The sequence below is a fragment of the Anser cygnoides genome, chromosome 1 (assembly GCF_040182565.1).
Source record: "Anser cygnoides isolate HZ-2024a breed goose chromosome 1, Taihu_goose_T2T_genome, whole genome shotgun sequence".
Classification (NCBI taxonomy): Eukaryota; Metazoa; Chordata; class Aves; order Anseriformes; family Anatidae; genus Anser; species Anser cygnoides.
Genome location: NC_089873.1, coordinates 179,952,393 through 179,971,109, shown reverse-complemented (window position 1 = coordinate 179,971,109; position 18,717 = coordinate 179,952,393). Strand labels below are relative to the sequence as shown.

General features: G+C 38.7%; 1 protein-coding gene across 2 annotated transcripts in view; it reads left to right on the top strand.

Moving 5' to 3' along the window:
• VWA8 (von Willebrand factor A domain containing 8) overlaps positions 1-18,717 on the top strand; it is a 197,553-nt gene that overhangs the window by 114,680 nt on the left and 64,156 nt on the right. For both annotated transcript variants that reach the window (XM_048047696.2, XM_066988216.1), the window contains exons 27-29: positions 7,585-7,693; positions 8,530-8,668; positions 10,837-11,039. In XM_048047696.2, the coding sequence (XP_047903653.2) occupies positions 7,585-7,693; positions 8,530-8,668; positions 10,837-11,039 (451 nt within the window). The remainder of the gene's footprint in view (positions 1-7,584; positions 7,694-8,529; positions 8,669-10,836; positions 11,040-18,717) is intronic.

Below are 18,717 nucleotides of genomic sequence, written 5' to 3'. Positions count from 1 at the left end.
GAATTCTCTAGCAATGAGAAAATCAGAGGCTTAGGAAACAAGAGGGAGACTGCTGTTATTGGGGACTGTTCAGTCTAAAAGTGAGACGGTAGAAGAATTTGATCGTCTTGAATTAGGGATAATCACCCGATCATTTTGGATCTGTCACTGAGTTTTACGTGACAGGTTTTACCAAGGGTAGCAGACCTATGAGAACCCTGCAACATACTCATCAAAAACTCTTCCAGTGACAGCCATGGACTCATACCGTGTACACTGAAGGCCAAAATGAGGGAGAAACTACAGCAGCAGTTCACAAGCAGTTGATAAAAGCAAGTCTTTTTCTAGATCTCACAGTGCAAGACAGGGCCTAGGCTGACACCTGACTCTGATCCTGAGATCTTGGTCTCAGTATCGCACTTACATCCCCCACAGCTGGAATTTCAGATTATCCTGCTTCTCTCTACCAAAATAACACTGTTGGTTGTGAGATAAAATCCTGTGGAGCTTTTGAGCCACAGGTGGATCACCCTGAATTACAGACACATCTTTCAGGAATGGTGTAGGTATGGCTGATTCTGCCTTGGGGTAAAAGGACATTGTGGTAGTGTCTCCAAATCTGTTCCAGCCCAAATTGCACGATCCTGTGATGGACACATTGAGGTACTTGGATGTAATATTTGGACCACTGCAGAAAAGGGACTTTCCCAAGCTGCTACATGTTTAGAACTAGAGTACAGGTTTCTTTTGTTATTTTGCAGGAATTTGGGAGTAGGATAACGGTGCTAATCTAGTCCAACTCACTTCCTTCATAAAAGGTGCAAGTTAATCTAAAACCTTCTTATCTGATTTTTCCCTTGATCCATGTCAAAACTTTCAGAGATGGAGTTCTGTAAGCTTACTAAGCAAGTCAGCCTTCTTCCTAAATATCCTTGCTATTAGAAAGTCATCTCAAGGCTAAACACATCCATTTCTCTCAGTCTTCCCATTTTTAATGCCTCTGGTGTTTTTTATTTTTCTTTTATGCTTTCTTTATTCCTACGTGCACTTGGTTCATGTCTGTCTTTAAACATTCTATGTGAAAGTGAGCAGGTTGGTTTGTGCTGGAGCTGAGTAGAGTAGTATGAGAATATAGAATATAGAGATGTATTTCATGCAGCAGTTCATTTAAAAAATTCCAGTGTTTGCATTTCTTGCAACATTTAACTCATGTCTGTTTTTTAAACACTAACCTCTGGGTTCTTTCTGCAGAACCCTGCACTCACCCCTTATCTTTTTTGTGATCAATTTCCTTTGTACTTAGACTTTTCTTAATATATTGTATTTAACGTAAAATTAAGTAACAAGTTTTACAATACAAAAGCATTTCCAGGAGGTCCTAGGACATGAATGACCCTTACTGCAAAATCACAGTTATTCCAGAGGAGGTTTAGGTTGTATACGAGGAAGAATTTCTTCATGGAGTGGTTGGTCAAGCATTGGAATGGGCTGCCCAGGGAAGTGGTGGAGTCCTCATCCCTGGAGATATTTAAGAGATGTATGAGTGTAGTACTAGAGGACATGTTTTAGTGATGTGTCTCAGTAGGTCAGGTTGATGGTTGAACATTGTGATCTTGAAGGTGTTCTCCAACCTAGATGATTGTATGACTATACTGAAGTACTGACTATTATGCAGGTACTCTTTGGCATATCTGAACGTTTCTATTGGATCCAGCAATTTGTGAGTCCTTTTGTTTTAATACATTTTAGAGAAGTCTGTCTGTCATCTATTAATAAAAAAAAAAAAAAAACTAAAGAAATTACAATTATTTAAATTGTTGCTGAAACATAATTGCATTAAGTGGAGGAACGAAACCATGAGACACATGAGCAACACACTGCAGTGCAGAGTCTCAAGAGAAGGAACTTTGATGGTTGTATTCAACTGAAATTTCAGGGGAAATTTAACAGAGAGTAACAGTGACCCTTATGGGAATTTTAGCTTAGGCTCTGGAAATAACATTCTTAATCTTGGGAGGAATTTGAGGTGGTGTCTAATTACCATTTAGAAAAGAGTTCTTGCAGTGGTTATTTTTTCAAGAGAGAAATTAATTTGTAAATGCTAATTCATTTATTTCCTAAATTGGTGTTTTGTATTAGACCTTTTCTCTGTGACTTCATGTGCTCTCACGAGATTTGTGAAGCAATTGTCAAGCTGAACTAATTGATATCCCTTTAGAAAAATTCTACATCTGTTCAGAGATACAGAAATAAAATGTTAACCTCCCGGTATCTTTTATTTCAGATCCTGGTTCAGTATTCAGCTCATTCTTCTGTAGCATATTTGTTGTGTGGAAGTTTCTCCTATTCTAATATTAGACAGATAGGATTCTGCTTAATTCCTGAGACTTAATGAGATGGCAAGACAGACTACAGAGTTAGACTTTAAAAGCCTATTTTTTATCAGAATGTTTTTTTTTTTCCTACTGTTTCTCAAGCAAAATGATGCTTTACTTTTTTTTCCCACCTAATCCTTTGGGCCTTTTTGTTTCCTTGAAGTTGTATTTTCCAAATAGGATGGCCATTCTTCAAGACACTGACATGTGCAATATTGTCAGCTTAGCATGTTGTGATATTGTCAATATCTCCTGGTATTACCTATTGGGTGGTTGCTTTATCACTATGGTGAGTAAAGCAGATGGCTTGTCTACCATGCTTTGCCAGCACATAGTGGCTAAAATGGATAACTCATTGTAGTAATTCATTATCTTTCTTTATGTACGCTTTGTTTTCCCGTTAACATCTGTTATGCCACATTTGTCTGAACTCATGTTGATCTGCCATTTTGTTGCATGGTTCAGATTGTTGGCAGTTCCTAGGTAAAAGAGCATTCAGCTCTAATTCTGGTGGTTATCCTTAAGGAAATACCCATTCCATTTTTTTTTTCCCCTCCTTTCACTACTCACTCCCAGGTTCTTGCTAGATCTTGAATATTCATTTTCTATGAACTGAATCATTTATATGTAATGTAAATGTGTAAATTTTAATGGCTTTGCTGTTCTCTTGAGTCTGGTCCTTTCAGGTAGCATGTAGTTAAATGCTGGATCTGGCTCATATTGTATGTGTCTCTTTTCCATCCTGTGCACTTGTGTGTGTGTGTGTTTGCACTTGACTGTAAAGGAACGGGAAGCCTAACATGAATATTTTCTGAATATCTACTGCTTATATTCTAATCAAAAAGTATTTTCATTAAGTACAGAGATCTGGATGGTAAAGTAAGTTCTTGGATTCAAACTGTATCTTATTTAAGTTGAATAAAAAAAAAAAAGAAGGGGGATAAATGTCTGTTCAGCTAGACTGAACACAGACTTTTGTTTAAGTCCTTGAATACTACCTTCTGTTCCAGCATTAAGCTAGTTTACAAGATCAAATATTAAACAGTTCTGTTACCTGTCAAAGTTCACATCTGACGCTGTACTAGTAGGGTAGCTGGCTGTAGAGAACTTCTGTTCAGTGAAACTTTGTTCTTACAATGTTCTTAGCTGTTTTCCAGTTTGTTCTCAGAAACTTAAATGGGTACATTCATAAAGACTTTTTGAATGTGTTTTGTTTTTTTTTAATATATTTGCCTAAAATGAATGTATTTTCTAAATTTAAAAAATGAAAAAAGAAATGTGTACTGCAGGTGTCACTCTGAGTTTTCCAGCATCAGAAGTTGCTAGAGAATAATCTTGTAACAGATTGTCTTCCCTTAGACTTCTGCGTGTGAAGATAATCAGGCTAAATAATAGAGGTAGAATTGCCACATCAAGTGTAAGTCCTGTGCCTATCATCTTTTCTAAGCAAATGTTCTTACGTAACCATTTCATCGACAGCAGTGATCTTAAGGAAAATGGTGTAAAACTATGAGCAAATAAATTTGATTATTTCAAATTTTTTCTTAACCTGCAGACACTGCCACATCCATAAGGAAAGAAGTGATTAGGAATAATTCATTAGAACTTGCTTTTAAGTCTTGGCTTCCTTACAAGATTACTGCAGCCTGTCGTGTGGTTTTTCTATTGTATGAACCCTTTCCAGCTTTTGAGGAAAGCATGAATCAGGGTACATCACAGGTGGAGATAGCCATGGAGTTTGAGTACAGTTCTTACCCACCCACTGTACTTCTCTACACCCATTGGATCTCTTTGTTTCTCAGATTTTTGCCACTAGTGGCATTTCCACAGTATCCTGTCTGCCCTTTATGTGAGCAGTGTTTGGTTCATTTAATTCAGTTGAAATACTGCGGAGTGTCAGGAGTGCCTTGTGAAGCTTTTTTCTAGCACTGTCACTTCAAGTTATTTTCAAAACTTGGTTGTTGTTACCTCTAAGTCCTGGGAAAAGAAAAGTCTCCGTACTTCACTATGTATCATATATGTTCAGTGGAGGAAAACTCTAAGAGGTGTACTTTTCTCCAGTGTGGTCACTTTGTTTCAGTCCTTCTGTATCCACAGCCTCTCCTGAAAATCATTCTGGAGGTAGACTGCTTGTAAGACCTTTCATGCCACCAGCTTCTTCTATTCTCTGTCTTTCTTATATCAGGTTTCTGTGCAGTGAAGTGGACTGAAAAAGAATTGTCAGGTCCTACTTTTCTTGACAAAGGAACTTTGCATTATGAATTGTGTTCTTTGTTTTATTCCTAAATTCTGATCTACCTTTCCCTCCTCTTTGTTGTTTGTGATGGCTTAGTCTGCTGCCCTAGAGAAACTAAATTATTCAGGAGCAGGGAAGCGAATAAAACCTCAAGGATCTGGGAGAAAGGAGAAATTAGTTTTCCTAAGGGAAGAGAGGAGCTATTAACAAAGCAAATCTCCAGAAAGCTGAAACAGAGTGGAAATGTTTTGTTTCTTTGGGAATGCGATCTGTAATTCTGTTGCTATATAAAGCAGGGTATTCAGTTAGAGCTGGTTATTAACATATGTTTTGTTTTAAAATTTAGTAAGTACTCATGATTATTAGTGAACCCATTTATTTCTAGGATGTTGTCCATGGGAGTAATGTGTAAGGAATTAAAAACTAAATCCAAATCCTTGTGGAAGCTGATGTACCATTGAGCTAACAGGAAACAATTATTGCTGATTATAGGCATATCAGAGATTATCCTACTCATAGTAATCATTACCAAAAAAAAAAATATATATATATATATATAGTTTCTTTTTGCACACAAGACAGTTTTGGCTCAAGACGTAACCAAAGTTTTGCCAACAAATCATTTTGAAACCCAAATGGATGCTTGAAGTAAAATTCCAGTTCATGGATAAACCGATTTATCTTCTGACTGGACTGTTTACCCTTTCTCAAACTACATGAATGCATTTATCTAAGAATTGTCTATATGTGGAAACAGTACATCTTGAACTTTTTTTTCCTAATGATCTTAAATATTGTAAAGTAAAATATATTGTATTTGCATTTCTTTCGCGTCTGGCTTTTTTTTTTTCCTAATTTGGGAAGAATCAGGCAAGGTATAAAAGTGCAAACTGGAATGACGAAGAATTCAAAATAAATCCCTCTTTAAACATCGGTATCTGTTGATATTCATAAACAGGCAATAAATACTCCACTGGTTCTTTGACTGAGAGAGGAAAATAATGACTAAGAGAATGGTTTGGGTTGGAAGGGACCTTAAAGATCACCTAATTCCACCCCCCTGCCATGGGCAGGGACACCTCCCACCAGACCAGGTTGCCCAAAGCCCCATCCAGCCTGGCCTTGAACACCTCCAGGGATGGGGCAGCCACAGCTTCTCTGGGCAACCTGTGCCAGTGCCTCACCACCCTCACAGTGACGAATTTCTTCCTAATATCTAATCTAAATCTACCCACTTGTAGTTTAAAACTGTCCCCTTTTGTCCCATCGTATCTGCCCAAGTAAAAAGTCACTCTGCATCTCTTTTATAAGCCCTCTCTAAGTACTGAAAGGCCACAATGAGGTCTCCCTGGAGCCTTCTCTTCTTCAGGCTGGACAACTCTCTCAGCCTTTTTTCATAGGAGAGGTGCTCCAGCCCTCTGACCATCTTGGTGGAATGTATTTCATACACTTTCCTCGTTACGTGCCCCAGCGGTTTATTGCTGGCAGCTGGATGTTTATCTAAGATCTGTAGCATCCAAACCACTTTCTATTTCCAAGTAACAAAATGTGTCTTTGGCTATCTAACTGCCTTGGCAGATGGTCCAAATGCAGAATGGGAATGGAGACTGACTCCCTGTGAGTACTGGCTTCTCCAGGTTGCTTGAGGTTTGGTGTCAATATTCCAGTAAGAAATGTTAATGCATCTTTCCTGCGTGAGTTGGAAAGATTAGAGGATATTAGTGTTCGTTCCCTGACATTTTCTCTTAACTTCTCATTGAAAAAAAAATACTAAATATTGCCAAGATTCATATGTAGTCCAACCGGGGATTTTTGACTGGAGATAACTTCTTATTCCGAAAAGAGCATCAAGAAGAATAGAAACAAACCTCTGGTATCCAGAGGGGCCAGGTTGGTTTGTGGGGAGAGGGGAAAAAATATAACAGTAGGAAAACATCATGAAATGGGACAGAAGAGGCTGAGCACAGGCTTTTAACAAACAGTCTTAAGGGAGCTTCCTTAAAATAGACTTCGCAGATATTTATAGAAACTGGGAGAGGGAATGTCTTCTGTTCTCTTGCCAAGTCCTGGAGCTGTACGATAATGTGCAACTGCTTGTAATGCAGAATGCAGTTTTGATAGGAGGTCTCTTTAGGAGCAACGGATCCTAAATAAAAGAAACCAAAAGGATGAGTTCATTAGCTTGAATGTATTCGTGCCAATCAACACAGTCAAACTGCTTTTAGTGGTTGCAAATCACTGGAGAGAGAACAGAGGGGGAAAAAAAAAAAAGTTGTCCCTTATTTTCTGTCAAGCTACTTTGTTACATGCCATCATACTTCTTTTCCTATATGAGTTTGAAAATGAGTTTTGCTTTGGCCTGTATATTCCTTCCCTAAGTAAAAAGTACAGAAATTAAGAAATTAGACCAATGAAACCAACTTTCAAAGAAGTCTCTGCCCTTCCTGTAGGCTGTACTGGCCAGGAGGCAGTGGCAGACTCACATCTGTATTGCATTGCCTATGTTCATGTGAACAGAGGCAAAATATATGGAAAAAAAATCACTGAAGTTATTGCATAGTTAACTTTCCACACTGTTTACTGTGCTTATTCTGCTGGCTTTTTAGAAGTGTGTCAATTACAGTTGTTCCTGTAAGTGGTACTATCACATCCTGCCTGATCTGAATAAAACAAAGCGAGAGACGTCTCAGATATATTTTATTACATACCTCAAATAATTCAGACTGGAAAAGTTTTCTTTTGAGGCCATATTATATGAAAGGTTCTTTCTTTTATTATGCTGTTTAGGTTGTGATTGTATTAGTATTCCAGAAGGCTAACATTTTTGTGATTTAAAACATAAAATAAATGAAATATTTTAGTGAGGAAGCATTTTCTGCAAGAGAATCTTTAAATATGGTTAGTTGGAAAAATGCTGTTGTTTAAATGATTTATTCCATATCAGTTGCAAGTTAATGAATATAAAAATTCGTTTGTTCCTGCATTGTTTGACAGACTGCCATTACCAGATCATAAATTTATAGGCTACTGGAAAATCGATCAGCCTGGGAATGCACAACAGAAACTTCTGTGTCCCACAGAAACTCAGAAAATAAATGTAAAGGTTTGTCTTTTTTTTTTTAATACATAAAATACTCGTTTTATGTATTGGGATGTGAAGAACCTAAAATGACCTTTCTTGTGTACCTAGCCCTCAGAACGTGGGATGTGCTTTAAAAATCAGTACATTTGGTCAGAAGTTCTTGAAAAGAGCTTTCTATAAGGACACTGAGAGTACCATGTTTGAAGGAACTCTGTAGCTGTTTAGGATGCTTGGAGGTGGCCAGCTTCAGCCCCCAGATTTCAATTTTTGGATAAGATCAGAGACTAACTGAAAGGAAAGCTGTTTTCCTGTTTTTATTTTACATGCAGCTGAATTCTTATGGGTCTTTGGCACTGCCAGGTTTGAATCTGAAATTTTGGTACAATTTGATCTGCAGTCAAAGCTTTAAAGTCCTTTTCAGCTTTGAGCTCTTGGCCTAACTTCAGTAATTATTACTCCAGTGCGTCAAGGAAAAAACCTGAACTGCTAATGTGATGTGGGATTCATATAACAAAAAATTGCCATTGAACTTCTTTGAGATAAAAAAAAGATTCTGATTCTTTCCCTTGCATGGATTGTGTTTTATCAGAACATGATACTTCCTTCATGCCATTGAGCAATCATGGTTCCAAACCAATAAATAACTAAAGATGAAGGCATGATGGTCTCTATATTGTGAAGAAAATGGCTCTATGGACATTCAGAGAGCTTGCAGAGAAGTATTTCATCTACTCTGTCATTTATTAATTGTTTCTGTTGTTAATAGTATTAACAGTCTTGAAGAAGACTTCTAGATTCGAATAAAGAATGACAAGCAAAGTATTTCAGCAAGCCTTCATTGTTATCATTTGTTTTAGGGCCCTATATACCTAAACATTCAAGGATTTCCAGTGGAACGACATGAATCCCGGTCCCTCAATTTCACAGAAGAATTTGCCTTTTGGACACTGCCTTTGGATGAAGTTAACTTTGTTTGCGACGTCACTGTAACAAAAGGTACAGTAAGAAAAGCTAGGAACTTTTGTAATGATTCCCAGTATCATAAATACATGAAATATCCTGGAGATGAAGAAGAATTAGGCTATTGACATCATAAGTGCCTGTTGACAGCCAGTGACAGAATATGAAAGGATAATATGCATACATGATGTTCTAAGGCTAGTAACACACTGGTGTTTTTTCAATAGTCTGTATTTCTGGGTATCTTTGCAAAGGATAAATAAAATAATTTATCTTTTTCCACTTTTTTTTATTATTATTTTAACAGTAGATGAAATAAAAAAATAATCAGCCACTGAAATGGGAGCATAATTTCAGACATTGTGGTCTTCATTAGGCTATGCATCCTCAAACTGAGAGAAGGATATGTAATTAAAGTAGAACAGCCATAAAAATAGCAAGTCTGTCTAATTTTTATGTTCAACACCATAAAGCTTCAGAAAATGATTATTTGACTTTTTCCTTTTTCTCTTGGTCAGTTTAGTCTTAATACAAACCATGAAACTTGCATAGTGCTATGCTTAAACTGATTAAAATTCTGTCTCACTGAATCAAACCTGCCTTAGTTACTTATATTTCTTATGTCCCAAAGTGAAATTGCATTACTGGGAATATTCATAAACATTTTCAGGGTTCATTTGGATGAGGGGATTGAGTGTACCCTCAGTAATTTTGCAGATGATACCAAGTTGGGAGGTAGTGTCGATCTGTCTAAGGGTAGGGTGGCCCTTCAGAGGGATCTGGATAGGCTGGACTGCTGGGCTGAGGCAACTGGGATGAGATTTAATAAGGCCAAGTGCCGGGTCTTGCACTTTGGCCACAATAACCCCATGCAACGCTATAGGCTTGGGGCAGAGTGGCTAGAAGACTTTGAAGAAAGGGACCTGGGAGTGTTGATCAGTGCTCGGCTGAACATGAGCCGGCAGTGTGCCCCAGGTGGCCAAGAAGGCCAATGGCATCCTGGCTTGTGTCAGTAACAGTGTAGCCAGCAGGAGCAGGGAGGTGATCATCCCCCTGTACTCTGCTCTGGTGAGGCTGCACCTCGACTACTGTGTTCAGTTTTGGGTCCCTCACTACAAGAGGGACATCGAGGCCCTGTAGCGTGTCCAGAGAAGGGCTACAAAACTGGTGAGGGGTCTGGAGCACAAGTCTTATGAGGAGCAGCTGAGGGAGCTGGGCTTGTTTAGTCTGGAGAAGAGGAGGCTCAGGGGAGCCTCATTGCACTCTACAACTTCCTAAAGGGAGGTTGTGATGAGGAGGGGGTTGGCCTCTTCTCTCAAATAACTAATGTTAGGACTTGAGGAAATGGCCACAAGTTGCACCTGGGGAGATTTAGATTAGATATCAGGAAAAACTTTTTCTCTCAAAGAGTGGTCAGGTGCTGGAACAGCCTGCCCAGGGAGGTGGTGGAGTCACCATCCCTTGGGGTGTTCAAGAAGCGTTTGGACAAGGTGCTACGAGATACGATTTAGTAGCTTAGTGGGTAGTATTGGTGATAGGAAGGTGGTTGGACTAGATGATCTTGTAGGTCCCTTCCAACCTTGTGTTTCCATGATTCTCTTCTATAATTCTATGATTCATCATTAAGCATGTCTAAACTTCACTGTGTATTATAAACAGACTGATGATGATCAATACTGGAATGCTGCTTTTTCTGCCTGTAGCCTAAGTTTCAAGTACATTTGCAAACTTTTATGACAGTGAAAGAGAAATTACATTGCTTTGGTTTGATTTTAAGAATTGTCTGAAGTCCAGCTGGAAGTGCCAGACTTTCCGCAAAGTTTGCATTTGTCCCATGTGTAAATAATAATTAAATATATTAATTGAAGGGGAGAATGGGATAGAGGAGGGAGAACCAAAATTATAAACAAACAATCTTTTAGACAGATGTTGTATATGCTGGCAGACACTGCAGTCGTATCTACACAAATGTGCCTTGGACTACTTGTTTAAAGAGTTTGTAATGTTGTGGCAAGAATCTGCCTGTTAACATTTAGTTAGTATCAAGAGACCATTTATCTCTCTTTATCTCCCTGTGTGATGGTAATTGTCATGGTGGTAATTTTGCTGTACATTTTACTATATCGTCTGCTTAGTTTATAATATATATTTCCAAAATAACAATATGCGATATCAGAAACCTTTCCTTTATTTTCCTCTTTCAGAAGATGAAGCTGAAAATGTTCTTTATGTTACTACATGCAATCCTGTTGCTTTGTACTTCATGAATGTTTCTAGTAAGAATGGATCCTTTGTGGATTTTTATGACCTCTTCCCAAGAACAGTTGGAAATGTCTGGCAACCTTTTGTGACTGTGGCACCACTCGGAAATCCACTCAAAGGTCAAGTGCTTGTACATGAAGAGCAGGTAAAAAACAAAAACAAACAAACAAACAAAAACCACACAACCAACAAACTATAGCTGAATGTTTGCTGATGAGTCAAATAGTGTCATAAAGTCAGAATCACTAAGGTAGTCCACCTCTGTAGATGGAAATAGCCTGGATAAGCCTACCCCCTTCTGAATGTTCCCTTTTTCATTATACTTGAAGCCTGAGAGTTGCCTCAGCTTTAGTTTTTACGTATAGATTTTTCTCTTGCACTTTTTTGCTGATTTAAAAGAACCCATTATGTGTTTTGCGTTATTAAAATTGAGTTCTATCTGCTTATCTTATTTCTCTTACTGTTAGAGGGAGATTGGCCTTTATGAGAGAAGATTGAGTTGAGTTCAGGAGTCTCAGTCAAGCAAAGTGCATTTGAAAAGTACAAAGAAAGCTGGTTTATTCCATGAATTTAAGTTCTGCTCCGGTCTTGTCCCCTTTTTACTTTCTGAGCAGTATATGAAAGAGACGTTTTCTGAGTCACAATGTAAAATATTGTTTATATTTGCTTCACGCCACTATTTTTGGTTTGTTTTCTGAATCCTGGTATTTCTTATTCTGTAACATCTGAAGTACTGAGACTAGAAAGAAGGCTATGTAAGCCTTGACATTTAGTGTATCAGCAATGCAAATTTAGAACCACTGACAACTTCAGGGTTGGTTTGACTTGAATCCTTTTTTCAGAGTCAAGTAATGCATACTTTCCACATACTTTTGCCTTTCCATTACTATCAGTGACTGATTGGAACATTTCCAGTTTAAAATTTCTTTGCCAGAGAGTGAGAAGAGACAACAGTTGATAAAATGCTGCTGGTTATTATTATTCATTTTTAATTAATATTTATTGTTCTCTATGTTACCTACCAGTCACAGTAGTTTGACATGAGCATTTAATGTGGTCATTATGACATGAGCATTTAATGTGGTCATTATTGTTGGTTGGTTCTTCATTTTCATTTTGTTCTGAATTTCTTCTGCCCATTTTTTCAGTAGGTGAGAGGTGCCAACTTAGCAGAGCTTTTCCTGCACTCTGTTGGGATTTAAGTAGTTTTCCATAACTAGTGTCTCTGTGGTACTGTTGTTCCAGAAATATTTGTCAAGTGTTGATGGCACTTTCTGGCCCCAAACATGACAGTTAAGCTCAATACCTTGTAAGAAACACAATTCTGCCTTTGGTAGAGCTGCGTATGCCTTCTTTAGTTTTGTCTTGGACGCTTTCCAGTGCCAACTGGAAAAATGTGATTCTGAAGATACCTGCTTATCGCAGTTGCCTGCGTGGTTGTCTTGAGCAGCTATAGAAGTATGATTTGGGTTATTTTGAGATGCACATGACAAATTTGTTCAGTTCTAAACAATCCTTGGCCTTTTTTGGCAAAGTCAATGCAGGAAACTGTAAAACAGATGGCAGTCTATCTTGTGTCTAAGAATGTTTAGAATGTCTCACACTTTTTAATATAAAGCCCAGCAAGCAATATTCTTTGCTTTCTAAGTTTTTGAAATTCCTACCATGAAAATAATTGTCCTGCTAGTTTCATTTTTATCCAAGTCACAGGAGGATTCAGTTTCAGCACTGAGGTTTTTATTAGAGGTTTGTCCGTGAAGCTTTAGACAGTTAATTAACTCTGTGACTGGTTTTGCGTACTCTCATGACATATATTTTTCAATGACAGTATGACTTACTCTGAAATAAAGATTGTTCTATGCTAGCTCAGTGCCCCTGGTTGACTTACATTGAGCTGTAACCTCCTGTTTTTTTCACGAAAGTTTGGATATTGTCAGTTTCTTAGCAAGTGCTAAATTGAACAAATCCTGTCTGAAAATAAGTATACTTATACTGCTGGAAAGTAATACAGAATTACAATATTTTGAATGCTTTGCATTATCTTAGGACTCCTTACACAGTATTAACATAGAGTTTATTGAGTTTATTGAGTTTATTAGAGTTTATTGAGTGTGAAAGTGTGTTTCATTAAACTACACACTTGATTGCAAATTGTATTGCATTGTATACTTAGGACACCATTCAAAAGTTATTTTAGATGTACCAAGTAACTTAAGTAACCGTCTTGTACAGAAAAAAAATGATGCAAAATGCTTCTCTTGTGTATTTCGTATTTATATCCATGGACACCATTAGTAATTTATTTGCAATTGCTTTTTAAATGAGGCATAGATCAGCCAAACACACCTGTTGTAGTCTTCACAGCCACTGCCATCCTTCCTAATGTTAGGGCTTGTGATGCAATCACTGTGTTTCTAATTCCTACTTAATTGAAAGATTGATTCTCAAGTAGTTTAATTCTTCCACTTGGAGCCTAGGTTTTATACCCAGCTCTTCCTGCAATGGAACCATGGAGAAACTGTGTGCTTTCATGGTGCACCTGTGAAATGAGGTGGATATTGCTGTATATGAAATTAAATGAGATGGTTTATGATATTACGAGTAAGTGTACAGTCTAAGTAAAGCTTATAGTCTAAACTAATCATCCAAGTACCTTCTGTGTCTGTTGAGTGGATAAAGTTGATGCAAAAGAAAGTTCATCCCGGCTAAGCTGTAGCACAGTTAATTCCTTTTGGAGGTGCCTTTCTCTTTCCATTGGCTACAGAAGGAGCCTGGACAGCTAGAATAGTCGAGATGCCTGCCTTTGTGTGAAGTAAGATCACTGGCAACCTTAACCTTAGAATCTGTAGCATTCACATATTAATACAAGTAGATCAGTGGTACATCTATATTTTGGACAAGGCTCGAAGGATTAGCTACTTGTGCTAAGGGTACATCAAACAGGTCTGCAAGAAAAACAAGTAACATAAATGGTGTGTGATGCTTTAGAGATTTGTCTGTATGTACTTGCAAAAAGACCAAGAAATATGAAGTATATTTGTAGAAATCAGAAGTTGCATTTATAAAAATTAAAAGAAGTCCACTTGACAGATGATATTTCATAAATCCACTAATTAAGCAAAATCAAAAGCTATGAAGTTTTTCCAATTTCTTTGCTTTAGTAGAAATCTTTGGAGATAAATGTTTATGACTACATAATAGAAAAGAATAATTTAAAATGGATGATAACTGCTGAAAAGGGTGAGATGATGATATTGCAGCTCTTCAAATAAGCTTGTGATTTATTTCTCAGATTACATCCATCTGGATGCAGTAGGGCCCTCCAGTAAAATAAAATGAAAATCACCATTCCTTTCTGTCCTTTTAAACAAAATTTTACTAAAACTTAACTTCTTGGGGATTTAATTTAATTGTACAAATCAGAGATTTATTTGCTTTTAAGCCATCTCTTCATCTTCTAGGAAGAAAGGCTGGATGATACTGTTCCACCCAGTGGCCATTTGTCTCAGTGAGCACAGCCTATTTTGACTCCTTTTTTTGTTTTTTTAAACTGGGCTGATAGATTTTAGAAAGACTCTTCTGAAATCTCAGGTCATTTCTTTGTAAGGTGGAAATTGCAACATAAAGGAGAAATATTCATCTTTTCAAAGTAGTGACACCTGTGCCCTATTCTCCCCATAAGTACTCCAGGGCATACCTCTATTTCCTATAAAGTAACATGCCTGCCCTTTTCCCTTTTTTCTCTCTTTTTTTTTTCCTTTTTTTCTCCTTTTTTCCCCTTTTTTCCCTTTTTATTCATTGTCTTTCCTTTTTTTATTTTTCCTTTTTTTTTTCCCTTTTTCTTTCTGTATGAAGTTTTTCTGTATGAAAAACTTCTTTTCTTTTCTGTATGAAGTTCAACAAGGCCAAGTGCTGGGTCCTGCACCTGGAGCACAACAACCCCAAGCAGCGCTACAGGCTGGGAGATGAGTGGCTGGAAAGCTGCCTGGCAGAGAAGGACCTGGGAGTATTGGTTGATAGTCGGCTGAATATGAGCCAGCAGTGTGGTCAGGTGGCCAAGAGGGCCAACAGCATCCTGGCCTGTATAAGAAGCAGTGTGGCCAGCAGGTCTAGGGAAGTGATTGTGCCCCTGTACTCGGCTCTGGTGAGGCCGCACCTCGAGTACTGTGTTCAGTTTTGGGCCCCTCGCTACAGGAAGGACATGGAGGTGCTCGAGAGAGTCCAGAGAAGGGCAACGAAGCTGGTGAGGGGTCTGGAGAACAAGTCTTACGAGGAGCGGCTGAGGGAGCTGGGATTGTTCAGCCTGGAGAAGAGGAGGCTCAGGGGCAACCTCATCGCTCTCTACAGTTACCTTAAAGGAGGCTGTAGCGAGGTGGGGGTTGGTCTGTTCTCCCACGTGCCTGGTGACAGGACGAGGGGGAATGGGCTAAAGTTGCGCCAGGGGAGGTTTAGGTTGGGTATTAGGAAAAACTTCTTTACTGAGAGGGTTGTTAGGCATTGGAATGGGCTGCCCAGGGAAGTGGTTGAGTCACCATCCCTGGAGGTCTTTAAGAGACGTTTAGATGTTGAGCTTAGTGATATGCTTTAGTGAAGGACTTGTTAGTGTTAGGTCAGAGATTGGACTCGGTGATCTTGGAGGTCTCTTCCAACCTAGAAAGAATTTTGATAAGCTTTGGATGTGATTTTAAATGGGATATGTATAAGATGTGTAAGAAGAAAATTCATATTGAGAATTGATTCGTCTGTAAATTAACTGCACGCTTCCGCTTTTTTTTTTACAAGTACTTTGCACTGTTGAAAGGCTACAGCTAGACAGACAGCAGCCAACGGTCTGCCTCAGTGAGCACAATGAACTTTGCCCAGGCAGTGTCCTGCCAGCATCCTTTAACTCTGCTTTTATCTTTCTCTGTCGGGAAGTGGGATAGGAAGGGAGGGAAGTGCTTTTCCCTGTCCCACGTGCTGCTGGAGCTCTTTGTCGAAACTCTCAGATAGCATGTGGTGAGAGAGGGAGTATGTGACATAGGAGCTGACAGAGGCATCCACCTCACTCATTGCATGTAAACATCCTTTAAAAGAAGATTGTTTTTAACTGCTTGTGATCTAGACTAAAATACAAGTGGGAACCTGCGTATGGCAGGATTTGCAACCTACTAGCTCTAATGTCTGAAACCTCTTATCCCCATGGTAGTCTGATACATGCACTGCACTCAGGAAGAGGTTGTGTTCCTTCAAAACTAGCAGACAGTAATTCTCATCTTTTTGTATCTTAAAAAAGGCGAAGATTTTGTTTTTTTGTAAGCACAAAGCTCACATCTCTATTTGCTGTCCTCCATATTCCGAAATCTCTAGGGCAATCAAGTCTCCCAAATTATCTGAAAGACACCATTCACATTGATTAGAAGGCCAGTAATCTACCTGCATGCGTTTCTCTACCTCTGAAGGCTTGGTGATTTGAGCACCAAGCCATAAGTTCTTGCACAGACTTTTATCACTTAGACCTAATGAACAATGTGATAGGTCTGCATCTGTGCCTACGCTGCCCTGTGTCCATGCTTAATATATACAGCGTCAGGATTGTTATGGGTGTGCTACTCAAGAGGTTGTGGAGTGGCCCTGATAAAAAAGATGCTTGTGGGACACAAGGCAAGGTGAGTGCACACTGTCCAGAGCTAAAAATCAGCCTCAACTGAAGCTGACAGCAAAGGAGAGTGTTAGCAAGCTTGCTTGTTCAAGACATGAGCATCGAGGGCAGAAGAGAATGAAACTTAGAGTTATCATGGGGAGAAGAATACCAAAGGGTAAAACTGAGTTGTTTATACTCTCCTACTCCGAAATTGAAATTTATTCTTTTCCCTAACTCCACTCTGTCTGTAAGACAGTAAGGACCAACTTCCCATACCAGCAAAGTGAAATCACAGCCCTGCTTGGTTTAAGGACTTTTAAGAGGAAAAATGCTTGCTAAAATAAAACCAGCAGTAAGGAAAGGGAAACTTTGCAGTAACTAAAAATAAAGGCACGGCACTTCATGAGATTGGTTATTGCATCTGTCCAAAGTTTGGAATTCCAGACATCGGGGTCGGGAGGTCGCCCAAAGGTTACTTTTCTCCCAGTCAAGAACAAACACAGCGGAATTGCACACCACCGTCTTTTCCCAGCCCACTTGAAGAGTTGCCAGAGCTGCTTTTGGATGTGTTCGCAAGTGACGCAAAATTCTATTCTTACACACAGACAGAATATACATCAGTCACTTAGCACAGAAGGAAACGATTAACATCAAAAGGGGTGGAGTGGAGAGGCTTTTTATATTACCAGCTACTCTCATAAATTCAACGCTAAGTGGAAGAATGTACTTGATTCATACGTGTCCTTTATCTCATGGAGAAGGCTAATACATCTCTTTGGTTCAGCAGTGCTGTTGCAGAATTATATAAATAAAACCAACATTTTGGCAGAAAACCAACATCCAAAGCAAATGCTTTTTTTTTTTTTTTTTTTTCCTCCCCGAACCACATTTCTATAATTTTGGTTTGTAATGCATAAGCAAACTTCTTTTTTTAGGAGTATTGAACTCCAGCTGAAATTCCCAAATGCTCCAAATAACATGGTAATATTTTAAATGCTTTACCATATTTAGCTTCAAATGACTGTCATTATTGAATAAAGTTAATTCTCTCAAATAAGCCTAGTGAAAATATGAAGCCTACCTCAAAAGAACAAAATCACTGTGACTCAGATTGTTTGTATTTGTTTTATTTAGGACAATTTTGTGGGAATTTATGTTTTGCTCCCTTAACGTCTTTCGTGCGTTATTGCAGATGTTGTACGTAGACAGTTTACTTTTAGTAAGCCCTAGCAGAACCTAGTGTTTCCTTGAATGGCAAACAAAAAGCTCAACCCAAGACTTAATTAACTTGTTCTTATGTACCTTTTAAAGTTCATTTGATGCAGTTAAGGTTGCCCCTGAATGACTGTTCTCTTGAATTCTTAAACTCCTTAGGAGCAGCTATAGCTTCATATGTACTTCATAAAAAGACACATTTAAAATGACCCTGCAAAACAAGCAAGTTCACCAAGTTGTGTATTTTCTGTGTCAGGTGCATTCATCCATGTCATCCACTCCAGACTTGGCTGTTGCTCCTCAAGCATAGCGGATCAGGGTGTTAGCTCCATGCGACACATGGGTCACAGAACTGGAGACAAGCTGCAGCACTGTGCAGCAGCCAGGGAAAGCATCACTGACATGCTGTGGTCCTCTCCCTGTGCTTGAACCAGGGCTGGCAAGGGGAAATATTGTCCCTCTCCCCATCGTCTGACATCATGTGTGAACCCTGGGACACTGAGTAACAATCTGAGAAATCTGAAGAGGTTTAAAATTTAGAATGCTGTCTTTTCATGTTTTATGTGGAGGACACTTGCACCACTCTGTTCAGTATCCTGTCCTTGATACTGATCCTCTAGAGTCATCCTGCTGTCCTGCAGTAGCATCCTACCTCTGATACTGTAAGCTCCTTGAGCGTGCAGGTCACAGAAGGATTTTTGCACACTGGGATTTTTAATAGGCTCCAAGGTATCTGAAGTATGAACCTTGGCAAGAAATACTGAGTCAGTTCTCTTCTCACCAGTTTTTCACCTTCGATGTAATTCAATCAATGGATACTTTAGAGTAATTCTAAGGAAACATAAAAACTGAAACTAAGGATTTTAGTGGATTGACAAAGCAGAACTAGTATGTATTTCATATGTAGCTGACTACAGCTTAAACACATAAGCCATACTGGTATAATTTCTAGAGTTTATACAGAAGCTGTATAGAGAAAACACTA